General features: G+C 38.0%; 1 protein-coding gene across 10 annotated transcripts in view; it reads right to left on the bottom strand.

The window, feature by feature from the left end:
- The window catches only part of SBF2 (SET binding factor 2), a 544825-nt gene that overhangs the window by 218852 nt on the left and 298359 nt on the right, over positions 1-27614 (bottom strand). For 9 of the 10 annotated variants that reach the window (XM_063728148.1, XM_054524676.2, XM_054524670.2 and 6 more), the window contains 7 exons: positions 22683-22815; positions 21024-21132; positions 18371-18484; positions 14003-14080; positions 13078-13191; positions 12500-12628; positions 9589-9687 (listed from right to left, as the gene is read on the bottom strand). In XM_063728148.1, the coding sequence (XP_063584218.1) occupies positions 9589-9687; positions 12500-12628; positions 13078-13191; positions 14003-14080; positions 18371-18484; positions 21024-21132; positions 22683-22702 (663 nt within the window). In that variant the 5' untranslated portion in view covers positions 22703-22815. The remainder of the gene's footprint in view (positions 1-9588; positions 9688-12499; positions 12629-13077; positions 13192-14002; positions 14081-18370; positions 18485-21023; positions 21133-22682; positions 22816-27614) is intronic. The other variant, XM_054524677.2, reaches the window with a different exon arrangement.

Below are 27614 nucleotides of genomic sequence, written 5' to 3'. Positions count from 1 at the left end.
GGCAGGACTACAGGTGTCCATCACCACATGTAATTTTTTTTTTTTTTTTCAAGACAGAGTCTTGCTCTGTCACCTAGGCTGGATGCAGTGGTGTGATCTTGGCTCACTGCAACCTCTGCCTCCCGGGTTCAAGCAGTTCTCCTGCCTCAGCCTCCCAAATGGTTGGGATTACAGGCACGTGCCACCATGCCTGGCTAATTTTTGTATTTTTAGTAGAGACAGGATTTCACCATGTTGGCCAGGCTGGTCTCGAACTCCTGACCTCAAGTGATCTGCCCGACTCAGCCTCTCAAATGCTGGGATTACAGGCATGAGCCACCATACCCAGCCTCTTGTAATTAAAAAAAAAAAAAAAAAAAATTTGTAGAGATGGAGTCTCACTATATTACCCAGGCTGGTCTTGAACTCCTAGCCCCAAGCGATCCTCCTGCCTCGGCCTCCCAAAGTGCTGAGATCACAGACATAAGTTACCATACTCAGCCTAAATTCATCTTTTAACAGGCACAAGAAATGCTATGGTTAATGATTTCTGCATGTGTTAGTAATATTACTGTTCCCTTAATATTACTGGCAGACCATATCTATTTCCAGAATTTATAATGAACCACTAGCAATTGATAAAACAGAACTTAATAATTTTTTTTTTTTTTTTCCAGACGGAGTCTCACTCTGTTGCCCAGGCTGGAGTGCAGTGGCAAGATCTCAGCTTACTGCAAGCTCCGGTTCACGCCATTCTCCTGCCTCAGCCTCCCGAGTTACTGGGACTACAGGCGCCTGACACAGCGCCCGGCTAATTTTTTGTATTTTTAGTAGAGATGGGGTTTCACCGTGGTCTCGATCTCCTGACCTTGTGATCTGCCCGCCTCGGCCTCCCAAAGTGCTGGGATTACAGGCGTGAGCCACCGCGCCTGGCAAGAATTTTCTATTTACCAAAATTTAGATAAGTATAATTCATAAAAGATGGATTTTTTTGTTTTAATATGAAACCTCTGAACTTTACTTTGCTCTATTTCAAAAAAGTATTTATTCCCTCAAAGAAAGATCACATTCTAAATGTAGAACTTAAAGCTCAGAAATAATGGAATAAAGAAACGAATGTTTTAGTATCCCTGCTTGTATCCAATTGGTTCTCAAATTTCAAATGAATGTGACAAAGCACTGACTAATAATCCAGTGTCCAAAAAGGTCCATCTAGTCAAATCACTAAATTAAACAATACCTGTTGTGGGTCAAGATACTGACCCTGAATTCTTCTTCACTATTTCCTTAAAAATACATCTTCCCCAGAAGCTAAATAAGTGGTACTCATTAAAGCTGGCAACAATAGATACCGAGGACTACTAGACAGGGGAGGAAAGGAGTAGGGAAAGGGGTAAAAAGTGACTACTGGGTACTCTGCTCAGAGCCTGCGTGATGGCATCAATTGTACCCTAAACCTCAGCATCACACACTAAGCCCAGCTAACAAATCTGCACATGTGCCCCCTAAATCTAAAATAAAAGTTGAAATTATTTAAAAAATGTTTGAAATCGGGAAAAGCAAAAGTTTACTTGATTTATAATTTAATTTCTGTTATTTTTTCAAGAGATATACAACCAATAACCACCATCTTATTAGTAAGATTTTAATGTTCAATTCTATATTTTCCTTATGAAAAGACTAATGAGAAAATGTATAACCATTATTATATTTTCATCTTTGGATGCCAATATTATATTTAAATCAATGATATGGCTCTAAATTTAGATCAGTTGAGTTGTCTTTGCAGAAGTTATTTGCTATACAGATAAAGTATATGTTAGAACCACAAATTAAAAGAACATTTCTACTTTGACAATGTTTAGATTAGAAACAGTATAGAATGTTACATTTCTGTCTTCCAGAATTTTTTTTGTTTACTAAAGTCAGGACCTAATCGTAATGAAAAAAAATTACATCTTCCCTCAACTTTTCCCTAGAGGACTATAGTTCTCGCTTACTTTACTTTTCTTAGGACTCAAAACTTCACAGCAGGAGAAATAAGGAACACTCATTAGCCCAAATCCATTTTTCCATATGAATATAATCTCTGTCATTTTATGTTCTTTTCTTTCCTGGTGTTCAACTAGTTATTTCACACTTCACCACATCTGAGTGCTTTTAACTTATTGCATTTCCTCTATCCATGGAATATTTTCATCCTTGTGTTTCTGTGGTCACTTGCCAATTTGCTTTTTTTCTTTCAGCTTTTCGCTCCCTCTGTTCAAAACAATGCAACTCCTGACCAGCTGACAACCACGGTGCCAAGCCAAAGCAGAGGACACTGGTCGGTTCTGTCTGAGGTGGTTCTGGTCTCCAGTGAGTCTAATCTTTATGTCTTACAAGAGACCCAAATGAAAACCATAATGAGGGCAAATGACAAACTGAAAAAATTGTTACTAACATGTTTTCGTAACACACTGACAGGAAAATTACTTTGAAAAATGTGGTCTATTTTGATATACAGTACCAACTGTAATATCTCATAATTTACAATCCAGAGCAAAAAAACTATCACAGAAAGAAGAAGCTTTCTAGTTCTGTGAACAAAATACTTTATTTAACAGTATATTTTAAAAATTAATGACTGTCTAAATAGAGTAGATCATGGCAGATGGGAGGCAAGACTAGATTGCAGCTCCAGACAGAGCAGCATGTGGAGGCTTGCATTGTGAGTTTCAGCTCCAGATCAACTGCAAGAACAAACCAGCAATCTGGAGAGGACCCACAGATCCTCGGAAGGAAGTGAACTGCTCCTGCGGGATTTGGGAGACACCCCAAATACTGTGAGAGCCCCAACTGAGAAAGTGGGAAAGGAAGACCCTCCTCTCCCGAACACACACCGGAGAAGCTGAAGGTCTGTTTGTGGGAGAAGTTGCCGACTTTACCTAAAGCTGAGTCAAGTTAGAGAGCCCAGCGAAATACAGGGGTAGAGAAAGCAGCAGAAAGGCCCTGGGAGCTTGCTGGGTCCCAAAGCAGCCCATTCCTGCCTGGCACCACAGGGATCCCTCGGGAGGGTGGCCAGAGGAGCAGCGGGTAAAACTCCACAGGGAGAAGGAATTCTCTAGCTGAACTTTGTAACTATTTGAATGGGGTGAGAAGCCCCCGGGCTGGTGGGGGCTGCAAATCCGGGTAGCAGACTTCACAGGCAGGGGAAGAACTAAAGCACTTTTCTTTCACAGCTGGGAGGCAAATAGCCTTGGGCAAGTTTTCAAGCCCGTCTGGCAGCCCGTCTTGCCGCCCGTCTTGCCCTCCGCCTGGAAACAGACTCAGGGCTACTGGGGGGCACAGTGGGAGAGAAACTGGCCCTTCTGTTTGCGTGGGAGCTGGGTGAGGCCTGTGACTGCTGGCTTTCCCCCACTTTCCTGACAACTTGCATGACTCAGCAGAGGGAGCCATAATCTCCCTAGGTACACAACTCCAGTGACCTGGGAATCTCACCCCCATCCCCCACAGCAGCCACATCAAGACCCGCCCAAAGAGAATCTGAGCTCAGATAGGCCTAGCTCCATCCCAACCTGATGGTCCTTCCCTATCCACCCTGGTAGCAGAAGACAAAGGGCATATAATCTTGGGAGTTCAAGGGCCCTGCCCACCACTGGTCCCTCTCCACACTACTACACCTGACGCTTTCTGGAAGGCACCACCTCCTGACAGGAGGCCAACCAGCACAAAAACAGAGCATTAAACCACCAAAGCTAAGGGCCCTCATGGAGTTCACTGCACCCTCCGCCACCTCCACCAGAGCAGGCACTGGTATCCACAGCTGAGAGACCCATAGATGGTTCACATCACAGGACTCCGTGCAGACAATCCCCAGTACCAGCCTGGAGCCGGGTAGACTCGCTGGGTGGCTAGATCCAGAAGAGAGACAACAATCACTGCAGTTCGGCTCACAGGGAGTCACGTCCATAGGAAAAGAGGGAGAGTAGTACAGCAAGGGAACACTCTGTGGGACAAAATAATCTGAACAACAGCCTTCAGCCCTAGACCTTCCCTCTGACAGAGCTTACCCAAATAAGAAGGAACCAGAAAACCAACCCTGGTAATATGACAAAACAAGGCTCTTCAACATCCCCCCAAAAATCTCACTAGTTCACTAGTAATGGATCCAAACCAAGAAGAAATCTCCAATTACCTGAAAAAGAACTTAGGAGGTTAGTTACTAAGCTAATCAGGGAGGGAGCAGAGAAAGGCGAAGCCCAATGCAAGGAAATCCAAAAAATGATACAAGAAGTGAATGGAGAAATATTCATAGAAATAGATAGCTTAAAAAGAAAACAATAAAAAATTCAGGAAACTTTGGACACACTTTTAGAAATGGGAAATGCTCTGGAAAGTCTCAGCAATAGAACTGAACAAGTAGAAGAAAGAAATTCAGAGCTGGAAGACAAGGTCTTTGAATTAACCTAATCCAACAAAGACAAGGAAAAAAGGGTAAGAAAATATGAACAAAGCCTCCAAGAAGTCTGGGATTATGTTAAATGACCAAACCTAAGAATAATCGCTGTATCTGAGGAAGAAGATAATTCTGAAAGCCTGGAAAACGTATTTGGGGGAATAATCGAGGAAAACTTCCCCGGCCTTGCAAGAGACCTAGACATCCAAATACAAGAAGCACAAAGAAGACCTGGAAATTCATTGCAAAAAGATCTTCGCCTAGGCACACTGTCAGAAGGTTACTCAAAGTTAAGATGAAGGAAAGAATCTTAAAGAGCTATGAGACAGAGGCAACAGGTAACCTATAAAGAAAAACCTACCAGATTAACAGCAGATTTCTCAGCGGAAACTCCACAAATTATAAGAGATTGGAGCCCTATCTTCAGCCTCCTCAAACAAAACAATTATCAGCCAAGAATTTTGTATCCAGTGAAACTAAACATCATATACGAAAGAAAGATACAGTCATTTTTCAGACAAACAAATGCTGAAAGAATTCGCCATTACCAAACCACCACTACAAGAACTGCTAAAAGGAGCTCTAAATCTTGAAACAAATCCTGGAAATACATCAAAACAGAACCTCTTTAAAGCATAAATCACACAGGACCTATAAAACAAAAATACAAGTTAAAAAGCAAAAACAAAAAACAAAACCAAAGCCCACAGGCAACGAAGGGCATGATGAAAGCAACAGTACCTCACATTTCAGTACTAACATTGAATGTAAATGACCTGAATGTTCCACTTAAAAGATACAGAACTGAAGAATGGATAAGAACTAACCAATTAACTATCTGCTGCCTTCAGGAGACTCACCTAACACATAAGGACTCACATAAACTTAAGGTAAAGGGGTGGAAAAAGGCATTTCATGCAAATGGACACCAAAAGCAAGCAGGGGTAGCTATTCTTTTTAGTTGGTTTTTTTGTTTTGTTTTGTTTGAGATAGAGTTCTGCTCTGACATTCAGGCTGGCGTACAGTGGTGCGATCTTGGCTTACTGCAACCTCTGCCTCTCAGGTTCAAGTGATTTTCCTGCCTCAGCTTCCCAAGTAGCTGGAATTACAGGCACCCGCCACCATGCCTGGCTAATTTTTGTATTTTTAGTAGAGACGGCGTTTCACCATGTTGGCAAGGCTGGTCTCAAACTCCTGACTTCAGGTGATCCTCCCGCCTTGGCCTCCCAAAGTGCTGGGATTACAGGTGTGCGACACCATGCCTGGCTGGGTAGCTATTCTTATATCAGACAAAACAAACTGTAAAGCAACAGTGGTTAAAAAAGACAAAGAGGCACAGTATATAATGGTAAAAGGCCTTCTCCAGCAGGAAAATATCACAATCCTAAACATATATGCACCTAATACTGGAGCTCCCAAATTTATAAAACAATTACTAATAGACCTAAGAAATGAGATAGATAGCAACACAATAATAGTGGGGGACTTCAATACTCCACTGACAGCATTAGACAGGTCATCAAGACAGAAAGTCAACAAAGAAACAATGGATTTAAACTATATCTTGGAACAAATGGACTTAACGGATATATACAGAACATTTCATCCAACTACTGCAGAATACGCATTCTATTCAACAGCACATGGAACTTTCTCCAAGATAGACCATATCATAGGACATAAAACAAGCCTCAATAAATTTAAGAAAACTGAAATTTTATCAAGCACTCTCTCAAACCACAGTGGAATAAAACAGGAAATCAACTCCAAAAGGAAACTTCAAAACCATGCAAATACATGGAATTTAAATAACCTGCTCCCGAATGAGTGTTCAGTCAAAAACGAAATCAAGATGGAAATTAAAAAATTCTTCAAGCTGAATGACAATAATGACACAACCTATCAAAACCTCTGGGATACAGCAAAGGCAGTGCTAAGAGGAAAGTTCATAGCCCTAAATGCCTACATCAAAAAGTCTGAAAGAGCACAAACAGACAATCTAAGGTCATACCTCAAGGAACTAGAGAAACAAGAACAAACCAAATCTAAAGCCAGCAGAAGAAAGGAAATAACCAAGATCAGAGCAGAACTAAATGAAATTGAAACAAAAAAAATTACAAAAGATAAATGAAACAAAAAGCTGGTTCCTTGAAAAGATAAATAAAATTGATAGACCATTAGCAAGATTAACCAAGAAAAGAAGACAGAAAATCCAAATAATCTCACTAAGAAATGAAACTGGAGATATTACACCTGACACCACTGAAATACAAAGGATCATTCAAGGCAACACCTTTACGCACATAAAGTAGAAAACCTAGAAGAGATTGATACATTCCTGGAAAAATACAACCCTCCTAGCTTAAATCAAGAAGAATTAGATACCCTGAACAGACTGATAACAAGCAGCAAAATTGAAATGGTAATTAAAAAATTACCAACAAAAAAAAGTCGAGGACCAGATGGATTCACAGCAGAATTCTATCAGACATTCAATGAAACACTGGTACCAATCCTTTTGACACTATTCCACAAGATAGAGAAAGAAGGAACTCTCCCTAATTTATTCTATGAAGCCAGCATCACCCTAATACCCAAACCAGGAAAGGACACAACCAAAAAAGAAAACTACAGACTAATATCCTTGATGAACACAGATGCTAAAATCCTTAACAAAATACTAGCTAACTAAATCCAACAACATATCAAAAAGATAATCCACCATGATCAAGTGGGTTTCATACCAGGGATGCAGGGATAGTTTAACATACAAGTCAATAAATGTGATACACCACATAAACAAAATTAAAAACAAAAATCACATGATCATTTCAACAGATGCAGACAAAGCACTGGACAAAATTTAGCATCCCTTTATGATTAAAACTCTCAGCAAAACTGGCATACGAGGGACATAGCTTAATGTAATAAAAGCCATCTATAACAAACCCACAGTCAACATAATACTGAATTGGGAGAAGTTGAAAGCATTCCCTCTGAGAACTGGAACAAGACAAGGATGCCCACTCTCACCACTCCTTTTCAACATAGTACTGGAAGTCCTAGCCAGAACAATCAGACAAGAGAAAGAAATAAAGGGCATCTAAATCGGTAAAGAGGAAGTAAAACTGTCACTGTTTGCTGATGGTATAATCATTTACCTTGAAAACCCTAAGGACTCCTCTAGAAAGCTCCTAGAACTAATAAAAGAATTCAGCAAAGTTTCCAGATACGAGATTAATGTACATAAATCAGAAGCTCTTCTATAAACCAACAGCGACCAAGCAGAGAACCAAATCAAGAACTCAACCCCTTTACAATAGCTGCAAAAAAGTTAAAATACTTAGTAATATATTTAACAAAGGAGTCGAAAGACCGCTACATGGAAAACTACAAAACACTGCTGAAAAAAATCACAGACGATGCAAACAAATGGAAACACATCCCATGCTCATGGATGGGTAGAACCAATATTGTGAAAATGACCATACCACTGAAAGCAGTCTACAAATTCAATGCAATCCCCATTGGAATACCATCATCATTCTTCACAGAATTAGAAAAAACAATTCTAAAATTCATATGGAACCAAAAAAGAGCCCACATAGCCAAAGCAAGACTAAGCAAAAAGAACAAATTTGGAGGCATCACACTACCTGATTTCAAACTATACTATAAGGCCATAGTCACCAAAACAGCATGGTACTGGTATAAAAACACAGACCAATGGAACAGAATAGAGAACCCAGAAATAAACCCAAATACTTACAGCCAACTGATCTTTGACAAAGCAAACAAAAACATAAAGTGGGGAAAGGACATCCTTTTCAACAAATGGTGCTGGGATAATTGACTAGCCACATGTAGGAGAATGAAACTGGATCCTCATCTCTCACCTTATACAAAAATCAACTCAATATGGATTAAGGACTTAAAACCTAGGACCTGAAACTATAAGAATTCTATAACATTGGAAAAATCTTTCTAGACGTTGGTTTAGGCAAGGATTTCATGACCAAGAACCCAAAAGCAAATGCAATAAAAACAAAGATAAATAACTGGGACCTAATTAATGAGCTTTTGCACAGCAAAAGGAACAGTCAGCAGAGTAAACAGACAACTCACAGAGTGGGAGAAAATCTTCACAATCTATACATCTGACAAAAGACTACTATCCAGAATCTACAGCAAACTCAAACAAATCAGTAAGAAAAAAACAATCCCATCCAAAAGTGGGCTAAGGACATGAATAGACAATTCTCAAAAGAAGATATACAAATGGCCAACAAACATATGAAAAAATGCTCAACATCACTAATGATCAGGGAAATGCAAATTAAAGCCACAGCGCGATACCATCTTACTTCTGCAAGAATGGCCATAATCAAAAGATAAAAAAACAGTAGATGTTGGAGTGGATGTGGTAACAGGGAACACTTCTACACTGCTGGTGGGAATGTAAACTAGTACAGCTACTATGGAAAATGATGTGGAAGATTCCTTAAAGAACTAAAAGTAGAACTACCATTTGATCCAGCAATCACACTACGGAGTTTTACTCAGAGGAAAAGAAGTCATTATTCGAAAAAGATACTTGCACATGCATGTTTATAGCAGCACAATTCACAACTGCAAAATCATGGAAGTAACCCAAATGCCCATCAATGAGTGGATAAAGAAACTGTGCCAAATATATATATATATACATATGCACACACATATGTACATATATACATATACATACACATACACACACACACATACATGATGGAATACTGCGCAGCCATGAAAAGGAATGAATTAACAGCATTTGCAGTAACCTGGATGAGATAGGAGACTATTATTCTAAGTGTGATGTAACTCAGGAATGGAAAACCAAACATTGTATGTTCTCACTGATACGTGGGAGCTAAGCTATGAGGACACAAAGGCATAAGAATGATACAATAAATTTTGGGGACTTGGGGTGAAGAGTGGGAGGGAGGCAAGGGATAAAAGACTACAAATATGGTGTAGTATATACTGCTTGGGTGATGAGTGCACCAAAATCTCACAAATCAACACTAAAGAACTCACTCATGTAACCACGTACCACCTGTACCGCAATAACTTATGGAAAAATACATAAATAAAAAAAATTAATGACAGTCTAAATAAATATACTTACTTACATTTTTGAATAGTTGCTCAGCAAGTTCTCTGACATGCTTTATCATCTTCACTGGGTTATTTTCTTCAACTTTAATTCTCTCTACTTCAAAGGCTACCAACTAGGAAAAAGAATCAAATGGCAAAACATCAATTCCAAAATATGCCAAATTCAAAAACTGTGATAATTTCATACAATTTGCAAGCCAAAAAAATCCAACATATACATTATTTTTAAAACAAAATATTTTAGGTTTTGGGGTTTCATCTCCATTCTGGGATTAAAGGGTCAATCAAACCCTTGAATTGTCTAGTGGTCCCTCCCTGAGAATTTAGGGCCCTATTTCTTCTAGGGAAAAGTCATTTCTGGAACTCAGAGAGACCCTGTCATTACACGGGCCTCAGTCAGAGAAATTCAGACAGTCAGAAAGTGTCTAAACATTTCCTTAACTCACAAAACATGAACCAAATGTTCAAGTCAGGATGCTCAGCCTCTAGTCCTAGCTCTGCTGACAGTGTGTGAACTGGGACAAGGCACTTAAACTCCCGAGCTTCAGTTTTCTCATCTCTGAAATAAGATGGAAGAACAAGATGACCCTTAGACTCCTTCTAGTTCTCAAACTATCTCTTTATTAACTAATTTACTGGGAGAACTGTGTGAGTCTGCATACTTAGGGTAAAGAAAAGAAGGCTGACAGAAAAAAAAAATTGTGGGAGGGTAAATAGATGGACGACAAAAATAAAAAGCTACAATATAGGCTTCTTCTAGGAACTAACAGATTCACTGCATAGGCATATAAAACTATGGCTGACCTATTCTAGGCTAGGATAAAGAAAGATTGTCAAGGGCAAACATTCTTTTCATTCTAAGACATCTATCTGATGGAAGTGTGAGGACAAGGCCATGCACAATGCAAGCTGCCTCTCAAAGCCCCCGTAACACCCCATTGTGGTAGGCTGCCTCAGGCTAAGTGAAAACAAGGATCACTTTCCCAGGAGCAAATGCTATTTTTCTACCAAAGCATTCCCATGCAAACAGCCAAAGAGGGTAGAATGAGAAATTATTTAGTTCTGATGGCTCATTTTTCTTAGGCTCTTGACTGATATATACATATGATTAACTGGCAGTCAAGTAACATAAGTATACCCAAAGTCACCACTGTAGGCCAAACAGAGAACTGGAAGAACACTAAGGGGTCACCCAATAGGAACCTTGGACAGAGTCCTTGCCTTATCATTGTTTCCAATCTAGAGTATATTTGTACGAACAATAAACAAATAAAAAATAAGTTACCATATAAAGTTAGAGACATAAAATGAAGCCTAACGCAGTCGAGTGGCTCTCAGAGTCAACGACTTTGGGAGAGTTTGGAAGAGATGGTGAGATAAGAGCAGAGTATGAAGAACAGAGGAGGGCACTCCAAGCAAGGGAAGACCTATAAAAATAGAGGCTGTGGCAAGCAAGTTTTCTGCAAGTAACTAATCTCACTTTTTAGTTGTGATGAAGCTGTCAGAGGAAGATAAATTTGAATAGAAAAGAAAGAGTATATAAACCAATGTTACTATTCATAAAGCTTCAAAGACTAACAAAATGTAGGTGCTAGAAAAGACCTTGGAGAGCATCTATTTTAATCCCATAAAATATTATGTTATGAATTACTTAGTACAGAATCTAAAGGCTGAGATGTTAGTAGAATCAATAACCAATCATATTATATGGTAGTATTAGAGAATCAATGACCAATAATTGATTAGAAAAAATTGTCGACCTCGGGCTGTTTCCTAAATCTTCATATGCTTTGTGTTTTTAATTAAAGCATCTGATGCAGTAAACATATTCTACACAGAACTAAAACATGTGCCTCTTCTTTAAAAATTCTTACCTGTGAATACTTCACTAACTTTACAAAAAATAAAAGATCCTTCTCCTCTGAACCAAAGATATTTAAGACCTTGATTCCTACCTTCTCTATATAAAAGAAAATCACCAGAAGCAAAACATGACCATTACCATGATTCTCCAATATCTTGGGTTCTAGGAGTGTTGTTCTTTTATAGATTTCAAGAAACTTTTTACATTTTTGGTTCTAATATAGTACTCTTTCAAAAACTGAAATGAGAATAATATTCTTGTTCTATCCACCAGAGTGGGTGCTGTGAATATAGAGTTAAATGATAAAAGGAAAGATGCTTTTAAAAAAGAGCACAATAAATGCAAAACAGCATCCTTATTTTGAGTCATATCTGCCCTATTTCTCCTTTTATATGGCTAATTCCTTGAAGATAGAGACAAAAATCTGTTTTCCATATATTTAATGTCTCCTAAGACAGGTAGAGAAATGTTGATAATTGATTAGTGAGAATGCCACAAACTTAAACTATGGCTCTATGATTTTGATAGACTAAATGTAACTCCAGTTTGAAGTAATTTCAGCTATCTTAGCTTCAAATTAGACCTTTCTCCCTGAAACACTGACAAAAGAATTACTGTATTAGGGCCTTTAAAAATAAGACTTCTATTTATACAATCACTGTTAAATTTTCGAAAATATTTTAAACAACTATTTTTAAAAATGTAATATTTTAAAATATGAGTAGCTTTTGGAGTATGAGTGGTTTTCGGTTACATGGATGAATTACATGGTGAATTCTGAGATTTTGGTGCACCCATCACCTGAGTAGTATACATTGTTCAATTATTTCAAATTCAGTTGTTCAAAAATTATATGTATTTCCAAGGTATCTTATAATTTTTTGTAATTTTTATAATCCACATTAAAATATCGAGATTTGATAAGCATAATAAATAACATTGGGATTATTTAATACCTAATTTATATTTGACTATATAAATATGAAAAATGTTACTTTTTACTTTTAACTACTAGTCTAATTATGTCTATAAATAATGCCTTCATTTAATAAGAACTATACCTCATCAAAGAGATCACAAGATCTATAAGGAGGACCTCTTTCTGAAACAAAACCTGCAAATGCCATTCCATTGAGTACTTTAGTGAGGAAATCATTCTCGACCAAACCACGCTGCCCCAAGAATGCTGTCTGTGAAAAAAGAAAATGTGAAATAATAATTTATCACTTGGTAATGGGCAAATGGTCAAAACAGAAATACAATAAAAAGATCAAAGCCTATATAAATCCCTTCATGTATAAATACGTGTTGTCATAAAATATATTTCTCTCAAAGAGAGTTATTCTGAAATACTACATATATTGAAAAGAATAAAAATGAATCTGGCTACATGTCAGGAGAAGAAATCAGAAATTAACATTCAATTTTAAAAGAAAAATTGATTTAAAGTTAACATATTCTAAGACATTATGTGAGTTCCATATTATTATTAAGAACTGATATCTAACCACACAGAGATTTTAAATAATCACATTTGATAAATCAAGGTCAAAATAAATGGCTAGGAAAAAAAAAACAAGTAGTTTTATTAAATTAGAATATATTTTTTGGACAGATACAATATAGTACTCTATCTTACCTTGTGGAAATGTATTACTGGCTCTGCATGAATTCTTATAAGTTGCAGGCAGGATCTATATCCTTGGAAGAGTTGTGCAAATAATCTAAGGAAAACGGCTCGCACCTCTTTATCCTAAAAATATAAGAAGAAATGTTAGGTAATTTAACTTTTTGAAAACAAATGAAATATCGAGTCAAAAAGGTGAAAAAGGCATATATTCCAAGTCCTTTGATTTTTATATCCACCAAAACAATTACAGTCACAACCAAATATAAGAAGAAAAAACTCTCAAGATTGTATTCAATCCAGCTTTTATTGGAATCACAGTTTAGAACTGTAAGGAAACCTACAGATTCTGTTAGTCAATGCCTTACTTAATTGATCAGGAAATGAAGGTCAAGAATGCTTATGTGTTCAGCTCCCTGAGGTTCCTTATTGGCTACAAAGCCCACTGCTAAGAAATGCACTGAGCAAAATAAAAAAGGGGCCTCTGTTATATATGTAACCTTTTATGGCTTCTAATTGGAACTATTTTCATCCACACACTCTTCAAACTTGATTCTCTCCTATAACCAACATTCTTTATATCCATTCTTGTAAGCATCTCTTTTGTTTTTAATCCTTGCCTGGCCATTTCAGTTTGATGCTTGGCACAGTTTTCCAGGCTATAATCTAGGCTCTGATGTTCTGTCCTACACTTAACTCATGCCTCCTCAGGGCAACAGTCTTAGTCCTAGTGGCCTCTTGCCCAGTGCACTTCCCTGTGCCTCCTCCTTGAGCAGGACATAAGGACAGTCAGCAGCAAGTCTCTTAATTTCTAATTTGGGGCACTTTTTACTTTGCTGTCCATCTAACTCTAACTTCACTTAGCTTCTTTAATAACCCTACAAATAAAAGTACAGCTCTCTTTAACAGCATTAAATTTAAATATTAAACTTCTTACCAGCATTTTTGAGTGGGATAAAGCTGTTCGTGGAGGAGGAAAAGCATGATCTGCTACTTCCAAATCTGGGTGTAAAATCTAAAGCAAAAAAGTTTTGTTATGTAAAATATCATAATATCAATGAAATCCATTATTGAGACATTAAGATGAAAATGTCAGCATATGAATTATAATATATTCCCTCCATGAACACAATTCAATTAGCTGGGGTAGTTCTATATGTACTATTGTAGAAAGATCTCCAAGACAAAATATTCAGTTGCAAACATGTTCGGCCGGGTGCGGTGGCTCTCGCCTGTAATCCCAGCACTTTGGGAGGCTGAGGTGGGCGGATCACGAGGTCAGGAGATCGAGACCATCCTGGCTAACACGGTGAAACCCCGTCTCTACTAAAAATACAAAAAAATTAGCCGGGCGTGGTGGTGGGCGCCTGTAGTCCCAGCTACTCGGGAGGCTGAGGCAGGAGAATGGCGTGAACCCAGGAGGTGGAGCTTGCAGTAAGCCGAGATTGCGCCACTGCACTCCAGCCTGGGCGACAGAGCGAGACTCCATCTCAAAAAAAAAAAAAGAAAACATGTTCTAGAAAAATACACATAGTATGGCCTAATTTATTTGAAAATAAAACAAAATAAATCCTAAATCTATATATGTACATATACTGATATATATATAATATGAAAATGAAAAGTTCTGAAAAAAATACACTAAACTATAAAATAGTGATCTCTGTGAAGGGAATAATCTAGGCCAGAGCTATTTGTCTATATAGTTGAATTTTTAAAAACAGCTGCTTGTTTTTATATTTCTAAGTGTAGTTAAAAATTACGGAGGAGAGGCCAGGTGCAGTGGCTCACGCCTGTAATCCCAACACTTTGGGAGGGCAACGTGGGTGGATCACTTGAGGTCAGGAATTCAAGACTAGCCTGGCCAACATGGTGAAACCCTGTCTCTACTCAAAATACAAAAATTAGCTGGGCATGGTGGCACATGCCTGTAGTCCCAGCTACTTGGGAGGCTGAGGCAGGAGAATAGCTTGAACCTGGGAGGCAGAGGTTGCAATGAGCTGAGATCGCACCACTGCACTCCAGCCTGGGTGACATAACAAGACTCTATCTCAAAAAAAAAAAAAAAAAAAAAAAATTTACTGAGGAGAAAGAAAATGAGATTTTGAACTTTGCAGTCTAGACAGGTAAAAGTATAAAACTATGTCACAAAAGTGCTAAAATATATAAAGTGCAATACATGAAATGTAAAGTATAATTAATTCAACTTAGGGAAGACTAAACAAAAAACAAAGTAACATTTGAGTTAGGCTTTGAAGGAAATCAGGTTGGGGGGCAGCTGTGAAAGAAGGACCTGTGTAGGACTTGCACAGAGAAGATGAAATTATATCAGTATGTAGCAAATTTTCTTCTTGCAGAATCATTTTCAAATACTAAGATTTTTCATGGTATGCTGAGAATAGACCAAAAGACTCAAAACAACACTTAAAGGAACACTAAAATATTGGCAGTTCAAGTCATTGAATCACTAACCACAGTACAAAATATCTTAGTGTCTATAAAATAATCCATATTACACAGTTTAAGTACAGTGTTGCCATTTGATTATAATTATTTACTAATGAAACAAAGCTTATATACTTGTGTGTCGATGCTCCCAATCATCCATGAAATCTAGTCTCTTTTTGGTCTAGTTTGACAATACATTATGCTCCTATTTCTTTTTTTCTTTTCTTTTCTTTTTTTTTTTTTTTTTTTGAGACAGAGTTTTGCTCTTGTTGCCCAGGCTGGAGTGCAATGGTGTGATCTCGGCTCACTGCAACCTCCGCCTCCTGGGTTCAAGTGAGCCTCCTGTCTCAGCCTCCTGAGTAGCTGGGATTACAGGTGTGCACTACCACCCCTGGCTAATTTTTTGTCTTTTTTTTTTTTTTTTTTGGTAGAGACGGGGTTTCACCATGTTGGTCAGGCTGGTCTCGAACTCCTGACCTCAGACGATCTGCCTGCCTCAGCCTTCCAAAGTGTTGGGATTACACGCATGAGCCACCGCACCCGGCCCTATGCTCCTATTTCTTATTCACAGTACATTAAGTAGTACCTAATCCACCATTGTGCTTAGTAACTGTAACAATATGTATACTCAGTTTTACCAAAAAGGAATTTTACACATTGACCAAATTTGGTGGCACAGGTGTTGCAGGTTTAGGTATATGAGTATGCAGCAGAACCCTTACCAGGAGCCATTGGCTTAAGAAGTACAATCTTAATCTTTGTTAATTTTGCTACTTGACCCCTAAATAACTATTCATATCACTAGTAAGTAACCACACATAAGATTTAATCACCATAGGAATTCTAGAAACATTACACTTTCTTCAGTCATTCAAATACTACCTTCTCAGCTTTTGCTATATCCACATACCCTCTATGCAATTATATAGTTAATATTTTTCTTTAAATTGTCTTTAAATCAACTCACCTTCTTTTTTTGTTTATTTTGTTTTTTGAGAGGGAGTCGAGCTCTGTCACCCAGGCTGGAGTGCAGTGGCGCAATCTTGGCTCACTGCAACCTCCGCCTCCCAGGTTCATGCTATTCTCCTGCCTCAGCCTCCTGAGTAGCTGGGATTACAGGCGTGCGCCACCATGCCCAGCTAATTTTTGTATTTTTAGTAGAGATGGGGGGGTTTCACCATGTTGGTCAGGCTGGTCTCGAACTCCTGACCTTGTGATCTGCCCGCCTCGGCCTCCCAAAGTGCTGGGATTACAGGCGTGAGCCACCACACCCTGTCAAACTCACCTTCTTAAACCTAGTATTTTCTTAGATGATAGTTGAGCAATGATAGGTTCTATATGCTATTTTAAGTACACATTATAATAAAAACATAATTATTAAAATAAAAAAGTTGACCAAATATTACCCCAAATCATCACCATGCTTCATTTTGGCAAACAATCACCTAGTCATCTCTGTAAAAACATTCATCCTACAGGTAAAGACCAGGAGACAGCCTAGAGATAAAAATGTGATTCTCAATAATACCAAGTGGCAGAACACAGACTGGAATTCAGGTATCCTGTATCCCACACTAGTGTCTTTTGCACTCTATCACATCTTGTATTTCAGATTACAAATTATATTAGGAAAAGTCAGTCTTCTCTAACTGTTCCCATTTCACAGATACCACCATGACAACAAAAAGACTAACACAAATTTGAAAGTTTTCCGAGAATAAAATCCCTCCTGGTAATCCTAGGCTTCTAAGTTTCTATTTAAGAGGGAAAAAATGTTTTAAATAGCCCAGAATAAAATATTCTTAAAGTAGAATATTAAGGCCTTAGTTCTAGTGATATCTTGAAAAGCAACGCAGAATTTCTACAGTTCAGTTTTCTGATGAAAAGCACCTAAAAGGCTATCAGTAAAACAAAATACTGTTTTCAAAATTCGGCTAAGGTAAAATAACTGCAAAAAAATTTAAATTTGTTTCAATGAGAAAAACCCAAGCCACAGGATTTTTTAAAGCCTTATTTGGCTTGAATGTAGCATATACTTCTCCTTCTTTGGTATTTCTATTCATATGGCATTAAGAATGGAATGTTGGGCCGGGCGTGGTGGCTCACGCCTGTAATCCCAGCACTTTGGGAGGCCAAATCGGGAAGATCACGAGATCAGGAGATCGAGACCATCCTGGCTAACACGGTGAAACCCCGTCTCTACTAAAAATACAAAAAATTAGCCAGGCGTGGTGGCGGGCGCCTGCAGTCCCAGCTACTTGGGAGGCTGAGGCAGGAGAATGGCGTGAACCTGGGAGGCGGAGCTTGCAGTGAGCAGAGATCACGCCACTGCACTCCAGCCTGGGCAACAGAGCGAGACTCCGTCTCCAAAAAAAAAGAATGGAATGTTGGACATTTTATGTATCAATACGACACATCTTTCTGTAATAACCTGAAAGTATTGGCAAGACAACATTACAGTGTTGTGTAGGTACCAAAGAGGAATGAGATGCCAGTAGGGAGGTTAGAGAAGAGAAGCCAACATCTAATGGGGGATCTTAGGGGAATCAGGGATTTCAAGGCAGAGCCTTGTTTTCAAAGGTGAATTTCCAACACCTAGGAAAGTACTAGGTCCTGTATGCTGAACGAAGGAAGGAATGTAGAACAAATATTCAGTTAGGATCCAAAATACATGCTTTAGATAACTACCTAGTAAATGAAGAATTCTAAATACTGTATGAGATTATGTTCATGTTTCAAATATATAGCTCTCTTTAAATTAAAGTAACAAACTGCACTGACAAACATTTTTAATTTCAGCTATCTTAGCTTCAGATTTAAATAAAGAGAAAGTTACTATTACAAAAATATGTCATACCAAAGAAAGAGCTGATTGAGTCTGATGTAGAAGTGGTTCTGGGAGGGAAGAGAGGTGAATACATTCAGGAATTTTAATAGTGCCTCCATCCAAATCTGCTATGATTACATCTAACTGAAAGAGATAAAAAAAATTAACCTATAATTACCAAAACACATTTGTTGTTACGCAAATTATTTTTCCCTTGACTAATTCAAAACTAGAAGGATCAGATGTGGAAGAGACTCTTGTTTGTCCATAGTAGTAGAATTCTGGGCTAACAAGTTCCCAGCTACCCTGTATTTCCCAGCTTCCTTTGAAATTAGGTGTGGCATGTGGCTAAGATTCTGCCAATAAAACATGAGAAATGACATTTGTTTTCCTGTCCTTCAAGATAGGGGATATGTAAAGCTCTCCTATGCTGTCTTTCCTTTTCCCTTAGACTGAAATTATTAACTGGCAGCAAACCAGCCTTCAGCATACACATGATGACAATGCCTGGGAGGATTCTGTTGGAGAAACAATAAGATGGAAGCTTGGATCTTGAATGACTTCATAGAGCAAACTGGTCTGGCATAATGGAACATCTCTATGGACTGCTGCATGAGTGTTCAATAACACTTTATTTTGTTTGAGCCATTGCATTTTGTTCTGATTTTACTATATATGCTGCTGCAGCAAGCGCAGAGGATTGCATTTTAGACACTTTATTCAAGTAGTTTAGTCATATTCTAAAAAAATTAGTATTTATTACAAGAATTAACAATTAGTATACATCAAAAGGGTGCTGTTTAGCCACTTAGAAAAAGCTGATCTTTAGCATTTTACAAAAGTCTATTTAAAAATAACTTACATAAAAGTGTAAGAGAAAACAACCAAGATGAGTGAAGTTGTTATATTGACAATATTATACTTCATTCTAATTTATTCATTACGATTTTAAGAAATTTGCATTTGGCAACACTTGGTTTGTCCTACCTCCAGCGACTGTTTTTACTTATTTATTTGGCAACACTTGGTTTGTCCTACCTCCAGTGACTGTATGTATGTATGTATGTATGTATGTATGTATGTATGCATTTATTTATTTATTTTTGAGACGGAATCTTACTCTCGCCCAGGCTGGAGTATAGTGGTGCAATCTTGACTCACTGCAACCTCCACCTCCCAGGTTCAAGTGATTCTCCTGCCTCAGCCTCCTGAGTAGCTGGGATTACAGGCATGCACCACCACACCCAGCTAATTTTTTGTAGTTTTAGTAAAGGCAGGGTTTCTCCATTTTGGCCAGGGTGGTCTCAAACTCCTGACCTCAGGTGATCCGCCTGCCTTGGCCTCCCAAAGTGCTAGGATTACAGGTGTGGGCCACCGTGCCCGGCCTCCAGTGACTGTTTATATTTAGCTGAAATAAAATTATCCACAAACCAGGTGGATATGTTTCTAATTAGTATTAATTAGGTTTTATTAAATGTTTATTGATTTACACATTTTTATATGGTGATACCAAAATTAAATAGGAATTAAGTATCAACATATAAAGTTAGAAAGAATGATCACTATACGAATGAAAGTCCTGCTTATAATGTTGAATAATATTTTGTTAGTTTAAATGACACCTCTGATTTGGTTACAACTGTAATTACTTCTTTGCTGGCATTTAAAACTAAAACAGAAGTAGAATTACAAAATCTTAGGGATCTGTGGATCACAGATGTTATGCAGCCTAAGTTTACAGTAAAGAATTTTTCTCAGACTCCCTGAAAAGTGTCACGTAATCTTCTCCTTACACTCTACTTACAGTGCTTGAGAGTACACTCCTCATCTCACATAAGGAAGTCCATTCTATAACTGGGCGGTTCTAACTGTTGGAAACACTTTTACTGGGCAGAAATCTGTTTCTATAGCCACTTCATCCACTGATTTTATTTCAGCCTTTAAGAGTTACAAAAAATGAATCTCAACCCTTCTTCTATGACAGTAACTTAAATACTTACCTTTACCTATCAAATAGTATCAGATTATTACCTGAGAAAATTTCCTTAGGCCCTTACAGAACATAGTTTCTAAATACTTGATAATCCTGGATGTCCTTTTCTGATGTGCTTTATTTTGTTACAGTCCCTCATAAAGTGTGATACACAGAACTAAATGAATTATTCCAGAACTGGCTTGAATATAGAGTATACTTTTGCTTCTTTGGTATTTCTATTCATATGGCATTAAGAATACAAAAATTTCGTGGAAGCTCATACCAAACTTCTGTTCCACTAAAACTCTTCACTCTTTTGCATATGCTTTCTGCTTTGTTAGTTATCAGGAATTTGGTATCAAGACACATCTCACTTCAAAATATAAATCAATTATGCACTAATATCAAAAGTATAAATAGAATATTAATTTATCTTTTGTCATATGTAAGATGAATAATAAAGATAAACAATGTACCAAAAGAGGGATATTTAAAAATATTAATAAATTCCTTTATAAAACCTCCTATACTTGCTATATGGCAAAATTAATATACAGACTTTTCAATGATATTTTTCTTCTATTCAATCTTTTCTATTGGAAATGCTACAGATCTGAAAATAGTGATTAGCTGAAATGTTATAGGACCCAAAGAAATATGATAAACTTCTGGACTCAATAACTGGAAACTTTACAGATGAATACTTACAAGTTCATGGATATCAGTTTTAAAGATAGAATGTACTCCAATAATGAAAGGTGTTGGGGAACTTAGAACTTCCAGTAGCTGAGCCGGGAGAATAGGGATATAAGGATAACTGGAAATAATAAAAATATGTGTCAAATATATTTTTCTTTAACATAAACATATTTTCTTTCATCTTTATGCTGTGTAAGTTTTATATTACCTATGTTTAGAAATTATCAATAATGTTTTCATGCTTTTTAATACTAAAATTTTGGAAAAAATGATTTAAAAATCTTCATGTGAAAGATACAATCAGATATAAGACATAAAGTAAATGGAATCCAAGCCTGTTTCCTTAACCTTTGTTTCTTCTAGGCAAGCAGTCTCTTTCGGTCTTCTAATGCTGTTTGAAAGCATTTTTCCTTACATAGAAACCTGACATTAGACAGTAACACAGACTCTCTGATAGGGCCTCCCCTCTCAATATGAGGCAATGATTTATCTATATAAAACAAGCATTCAAATTCCACTTTCTATACTTGATTTTTGCATTCATTAAGAATGGCAAAAAAAAAAAAAGGGGGGCCAATAATTCTCTATCTTATCTAAAAAGTTAAGAAAAGCACCTAAATTTTTTTTTTTTTTTTTTTTTTGAGACGGAGTCTCGCGCTGTCGCCCAGGCTGGAGTGTAGTGGCGCGATCTCAGCTCATTGCAAGCTCCGCCTCCTGGGTTCAAGCCATTCTCCTGCCTCAGCCTCCCGAGTAGCTGGGACTACAGGCGCCTGCCACCATGCCCGGCTAATTTTTTCTATTTTTTTAGTAGAGATGGGGTTTCACTGTGTTAGCCAGGATGGTCTCCATCTCTTGACCTCGTGATCCGCCCGCCTCCGCCTCGGCCTACCAAAGTGCTGGGATTACAGGCGTGAGCCACTGCGCCCGGCCAAAAATTTTTTTTAAAGAAATTCTGGAAAGAGTCTAAAATTTTATCTAGTTTATATGAACTAATTTCCCAGATGTTATGATTATCAATTGATTAAACAGTATATTAGAGGTATAATATTCTAGTTACAGCACTATTAGTCATCACTGTTTAGATTTTGTTTTTTTAGTTTTTATTAGGAAAAAAATTTTAACATATCCCATAAAAAAACAGAGGAAAAAATTATAACGAAGCCCTGCAGTAATTGTCAACTTTGAGAATTACCAGTGCACAGCTACATATATATTTCTACCCACTTTTTTTCTCTGTACTGTATTATTTTCAAGCAAATCCCAGATGTCATATTGTTTACCCATATAATACTTCAGTGGGTATCTAAGAAAGATAAGAGCTTTTTATTAATAGGATCTCTATCATTATAACTTCTAAAAATTAATAATTCTTTAATATCAAGTAGCATTGACTAGACATTTATGCCAATTGTATTAGAAGACAATTAAAAGTTGCTGACAATACTATTCAAATTAAATATTTTTACACTAATCAACATTCAGTAATGGACAACTTGGAAAGTCTCAAATTCTAGACTAGATTTTATCAGAACTATGACTCATATAACAGCATAACTTTGTAAAATATCCCTATGTGGTTCAAAACCATTGTGCCATAACATTATGACTTATCAACAATAAGTGATATATAGTTTAGGAATAAATAAAATTAACAAATGAAAACCTCACCTATATTTAAGAGGAAACATTAAAGATTCCAGGGCTCTACAAGCATCGCTAAGTCTCTGGAAACTTGCAGAATGGAAGAGAACCTTATTTTCTGTGAGGACTGCACAAAAGAGGCTGAGGACATTTTGAATTCCTGAAAACATAAGAGCAAGGACTTACAAATGCATTTAATTTTATATGTGTTGTCAACAATCATAGACAGTATACACGGAAAGAAAAAGCCAGTAATTTTGGACCCTCTGAAGGAAAATACTTGGTTAAACTGTAAATTCCATATAATCTATGAGTATTTGTTTTCCCAAACTTTCAGTTTTGCCTTTATTCTTCAAATCAGGTAATACTCATTGAACATATTAGTTGTTTGGAAACACTATTACCTTCTTTTCAATTTCATCTCTAAGGCCTATATTTAGGTTCCTGTTTTAGAATGCTAGCATTGTTCTAAAAACTAACCCCTGCAGAGTCTATTTGTCTGACGTTAATAACACTGCACCAACTTTGCTGTTGAAATTTGCCTACTATATCTTTTCTCATCTTTTAATTTCAACCTTTCTCTACTTCTTGTAAACAGCATACACAAATGCTCCGCAATTTAATGATAGGGTTACGTCCTAATAAACCCATAGTAAAGTTGAAAAATCTTAAATTGAACATAAATCAGAGACTGTCTGTAACTGAAATATTTTTAATCCAGTCTGACAAGCTTTGTCTTTTAACTAGTTCACTTAATCCATCTATACTTATTGTAATTATTGAGATATACACCATATATATAGTTATATGTGGTATCTTATTTTATGCTTTTTCTTTTTTTTTTTTTTTTTTTTTTTTTTTTTTTTTTTTTTTGAGATGGAGCCTTGCTCTGTCGTCCAGGCTGGAGTGCAGTGGCACGATGTCAGCTCACTGCAAGCTCCACCTCCCAGGTTCACGACATTCTCCTGCCTCAGCCTCCTGAGTAGCTGGGATTACAGGCGCCCGCCACCACACCCAGCTAATTTTTTCTATTTTTAGTAGAGAGGGGGTTTCACCATTTTAGCCAGGATAGTCTTGCTCTCCTGACCTGGTGATCCGCCCGCCTCGGCCTCCCAAACTGCTAGGATTACAGGGCGCCACTGCACCCAGCCTGGTTTTTATTTTTTCTATCTTTTCTTTTTTCTTTCTTTTCAATTTCTCCTGTCTCTTCTTTCATCCCCTCTGTTAGTATGGTATTTATAAACTCTTTTTCTATTTTTTTTAGTGGCAACTCTAGAAAATACAATATACATACTTATGAAACTGAAGTTAAATGTATCATTTATTTTCTCCTGTTTATTACTGAACCAAATTATTTCTTTATATCACTTCAAATTTAATCATACACACCCAGTAAAGCAAGAGTCCCCATTTGTTTTCTCAAGGTAAAATACTATATTTTCCCTTTATCATAGCTTATTTCTTCATGTGACATGCAAATTTCCTTAGTCTATTATTAATTGCTATTCCCTCTTATCATTTCCAACCTATCCCATGTGATACATCAGAATTTTTAGTTCAGATTTTAATCTTCATTCATTTTGACTAATGTAATAGTTTCATAAGTGATTTTCCTAATCCAGTCCTTATTCCCTTCAAATCTACCCTCCAGATAGTTTCTAGAATAATGGAAAAAAACTAAATAATGATTAAAGAAATCTAAATACAATTTTCAGGCAGTTTTTAAAATTCATATTAAGTCCACAAGAATAAATGCTACAAATTTTACAAAAAATATTCTTTTGGATTTAACATGAATTTTCAAAACCCACTAAGGTTTTGGTACACTTAAACAACAGTGGAAACGAATGAGCTAGTATTATATGTATCATCATGGCTAACTCTCCCAAGTATAGTACTGAGTGAGGGTAGTAAGGTGCACAATGATTATATAGCTGTGAAAAGAAAATAAATCTCAGGACCCCCAAACCACCAAGCCAAAGGGAAGTCAAGCTAGGAACTGCACCAGGAAAACCTAACCTCCATTTTATTCCTAAATAAGATAGCTACAAAAATTAAAAAAACAAAAACAAAAACAAAAAAACCCTACATACCTCCCATACCTCCCTCACAATTTGCCCACAAGGAAATTCCTTGTGGACAAAGGACAGACAAAACTCAAAGTCATCCCTGTACTCCGGTGAGACAAATGCATATCTGATTGCTTCCTCTGCCCTACTAAGCCAGACTAAAGCTTAAGTGACTATTCCTCTATCTTCCTCTCACATGTAAATTGTGTATTCAGTAAAAGGCTAATCAGAGACTCAAAAGAATGCAACCTTTTGTCTCTTATATACCTATGACCTGGAAGCCCCCTCCCCTGCTTTGAGCTGTCCCGCCTTTCCAGACCGAACCAATGTACATCTTATGCATACTGATTGATGTCTCATTGTTATAGCAGGTAGCTAGCCAGACATGAGCAGGGAAGGAGAGGATCCCCCACCCCCATGCCACCACCAGGAATGTCGGGCAACCATCAGGTGATGGTCAGGTGATTATTAAACTGTCTCTCTAAAATAATAATTGGTCATAGCTGATGCCACGGAAAGGCAGTCTTCCAATAGACAGAAACATCTGAAACTGGTGATCAGCAGCTTCCTGATAAAATCTCAGGAGTTGGCAAGCGGGCTCACGCCTGTGTAGTAAGAGGCAAAATGGCAGAGTTTAACTGGTATATGACCCTCTAGGAACATTTGGACTGGTAAAGGAAGAAAGCCTCCAGTGCGCATGCATACAATTCCAGTAAACACACTGCACATGTGCCCCCTACCAAATGCTGACAGGCCTTTGTGCATGCAGAGTGCCCACCCCAAGGGAAGAATCCGGGGAGGAGAGATGCAAGACTCCGGACACATGACAACATATAAAATCCCGAGTCAAAGCTCAAACAGTGCACTTGATCTCTCAAGTCGCCTGCTTGGCCCTCTTCCAAGTGTACTTTACTTCCTTTCATTCCTGCTCTAATGCTTTTAAATAAACTTTCACTCCTGCTCTAAAATTTGCCTTGGTGTCTCGCTCTGCCTTATGCTCCTTGGTTGAATTCTTTCTTTTGAGGAAGCAAGAATTGAGGTTGCTGCAGACCTCTATGGATTTGCTGCCGGTAACAGACTTCGGTGCTGTGATTTGGATACATTCCCTAATGTTAACATACTTTGGTGCCACGTGACTCGAATATGCTTCCTCAGTGGTAAGACATCTCTATGCCTCAACTTCTTTGGCTGGAGGTGTTTAACCCCTGTACACAGTTTTGTTTGCTCTTTTCATTCTTCTGCTTACTAACCAACCCCCAGAATAATTCTCGGCCACAGTGGCTCTGTTCCCCAAGCTCATCTCTCAGCTCCTGCTGATGTACGGTAGCTCACAGAGGTAGGAAGGACCTTGGAGTCCTTCCCAGGTAAGATCCTTGACCTGAGATACAATGGCTCTCCTAGACAAGAGGTTCATGAGAGTGGCAGGGCTAAAGCCTAAAACCATGCAATGTCTGGGGTTTCCTCTGCTTTTTCAATTCAAATTGGCTCTTTCCCAAAAACCAACACCGCCTATTCTCCTGTTTTCTCTGTGTGTATTCTGAAATGGCCTTGTACACCCTCCGGATCGTCCATCTCGAGGCAAGTCAGCCTCTTTTGCTTTCACTTTGCATGCTATGTAACTGTTATTCGTACACCCTCAGCTCTTGCTGAATTTGTGCAGCAGCAAAAACATGGGCTCCCTTGTGGATATCTAGAGACTTACACTAATTTTTACCTTACCAGCTCAGATGACCTCTAATCCTGCCTCTGTCTGTTGGCACACTGCCAGGACAGACACTAATTGGATCCCCAGACAGCTCCTTATGACTTACCGTATGCTTTTTGTTCCTGTTACGGTCCAGGGCTGAGTTTTCTGGTGGCTTTTGAAGTAGTTTTCCACCCGCATAGGGCCTCATTCTAGCCCTTTAAGGACCTCATCTACTTGCTTTTTTTGAGTTAGCACCCCTTCGGGAGGAGGGGAAATTCTTCCTTTCCCATTTGTGAGTTCCTACATCAAACCCTAAGTCCTCCAGAGGTTACTACTTGATGTTAAGAAGACAAATAAACGTTGCCCTCTCAAATCCAAGGGATGCTGTTTCTGGAAGCATAAGAAGGCTTTCCATGATTATTCCTCTGGCTTCCTCCCACTTCCTCCTGGAGCTTCCATTTCTCTAATCACTTCCATGCCCTTCTCAATATTCATCAAGACCTTCAAGGTCATATTTGAAGGGAGGGAAGTTCAGCCCCCTTGCAGCAGTTAGATGAAAAACAAGCTTCTTGTCTAGTTAGAGAACAAAGAAAATGGGTATCTGAGAAAAGGGATAATCATTTTGTTGCTAGAATGCTCCAAGTGAGAGTCACTGGAAGGTCATGGAGGCAAGAATATAGGATGGCCCAAGGCCGTCGGCACAAGAGACCCATAGGATAGAGACGAAGGCTGGTCCAGGGTTAACAGATTATCATTATAACAGAGATGAAGGCAAGGTTAAGGGTACATGGTAAGACCAGTTCATTCCGGAACCCCACGGATGAACAGGAGAGGGCTCTCTGTTCTCTCTAGTATCTCCCCTGTGAAAAGAGGGTACCAAAGTTAAGGGTACATGGTAAGATCAGCTCATTCCAGAACCCTAAGGACAAATGGGGGACGTCCAATTCAGGATAAGAGGAAGAGAAGACACTTTTTCTTTTTTTCTCATCTATTCTCTCTTCACAGATGGATAACTGCATCTTCATACCACAGGACATGCCCCTCAGATGCATTCTCAAGAACTGGGAAAAGTTTTGACTCCAAAACCCTAAAGAGGAAAAGGCTAATATTTTTCTGTAACACAGCCTGAATTGAATACAAGCTCCAAGACCAGGAATCTTGGATAGAAAACCAAAATTTTAATATGATCTATCAACTAGATTT

The sequence above is a fragment of the Pongo abelii genome, chromosome 9 (assembly GCF_028885655.2).
Source record: "Pongo abelii isolate AG06213 chromosome 9, NHGRI_mPonAbe1-v2.0_pri, whole genome shotgun sequence".
Taxonomy (NCBI): Eukaryota; Metazoa; Chordata; class Mammalia; order Primates; family Hominidae; genus Pongo; species Pongo abelii.
The sequence above is the reverse complement of the archived record's forward strand: the minus strand, read 5'-3'. Positions and strand labels throughout refer to the sequence as shown.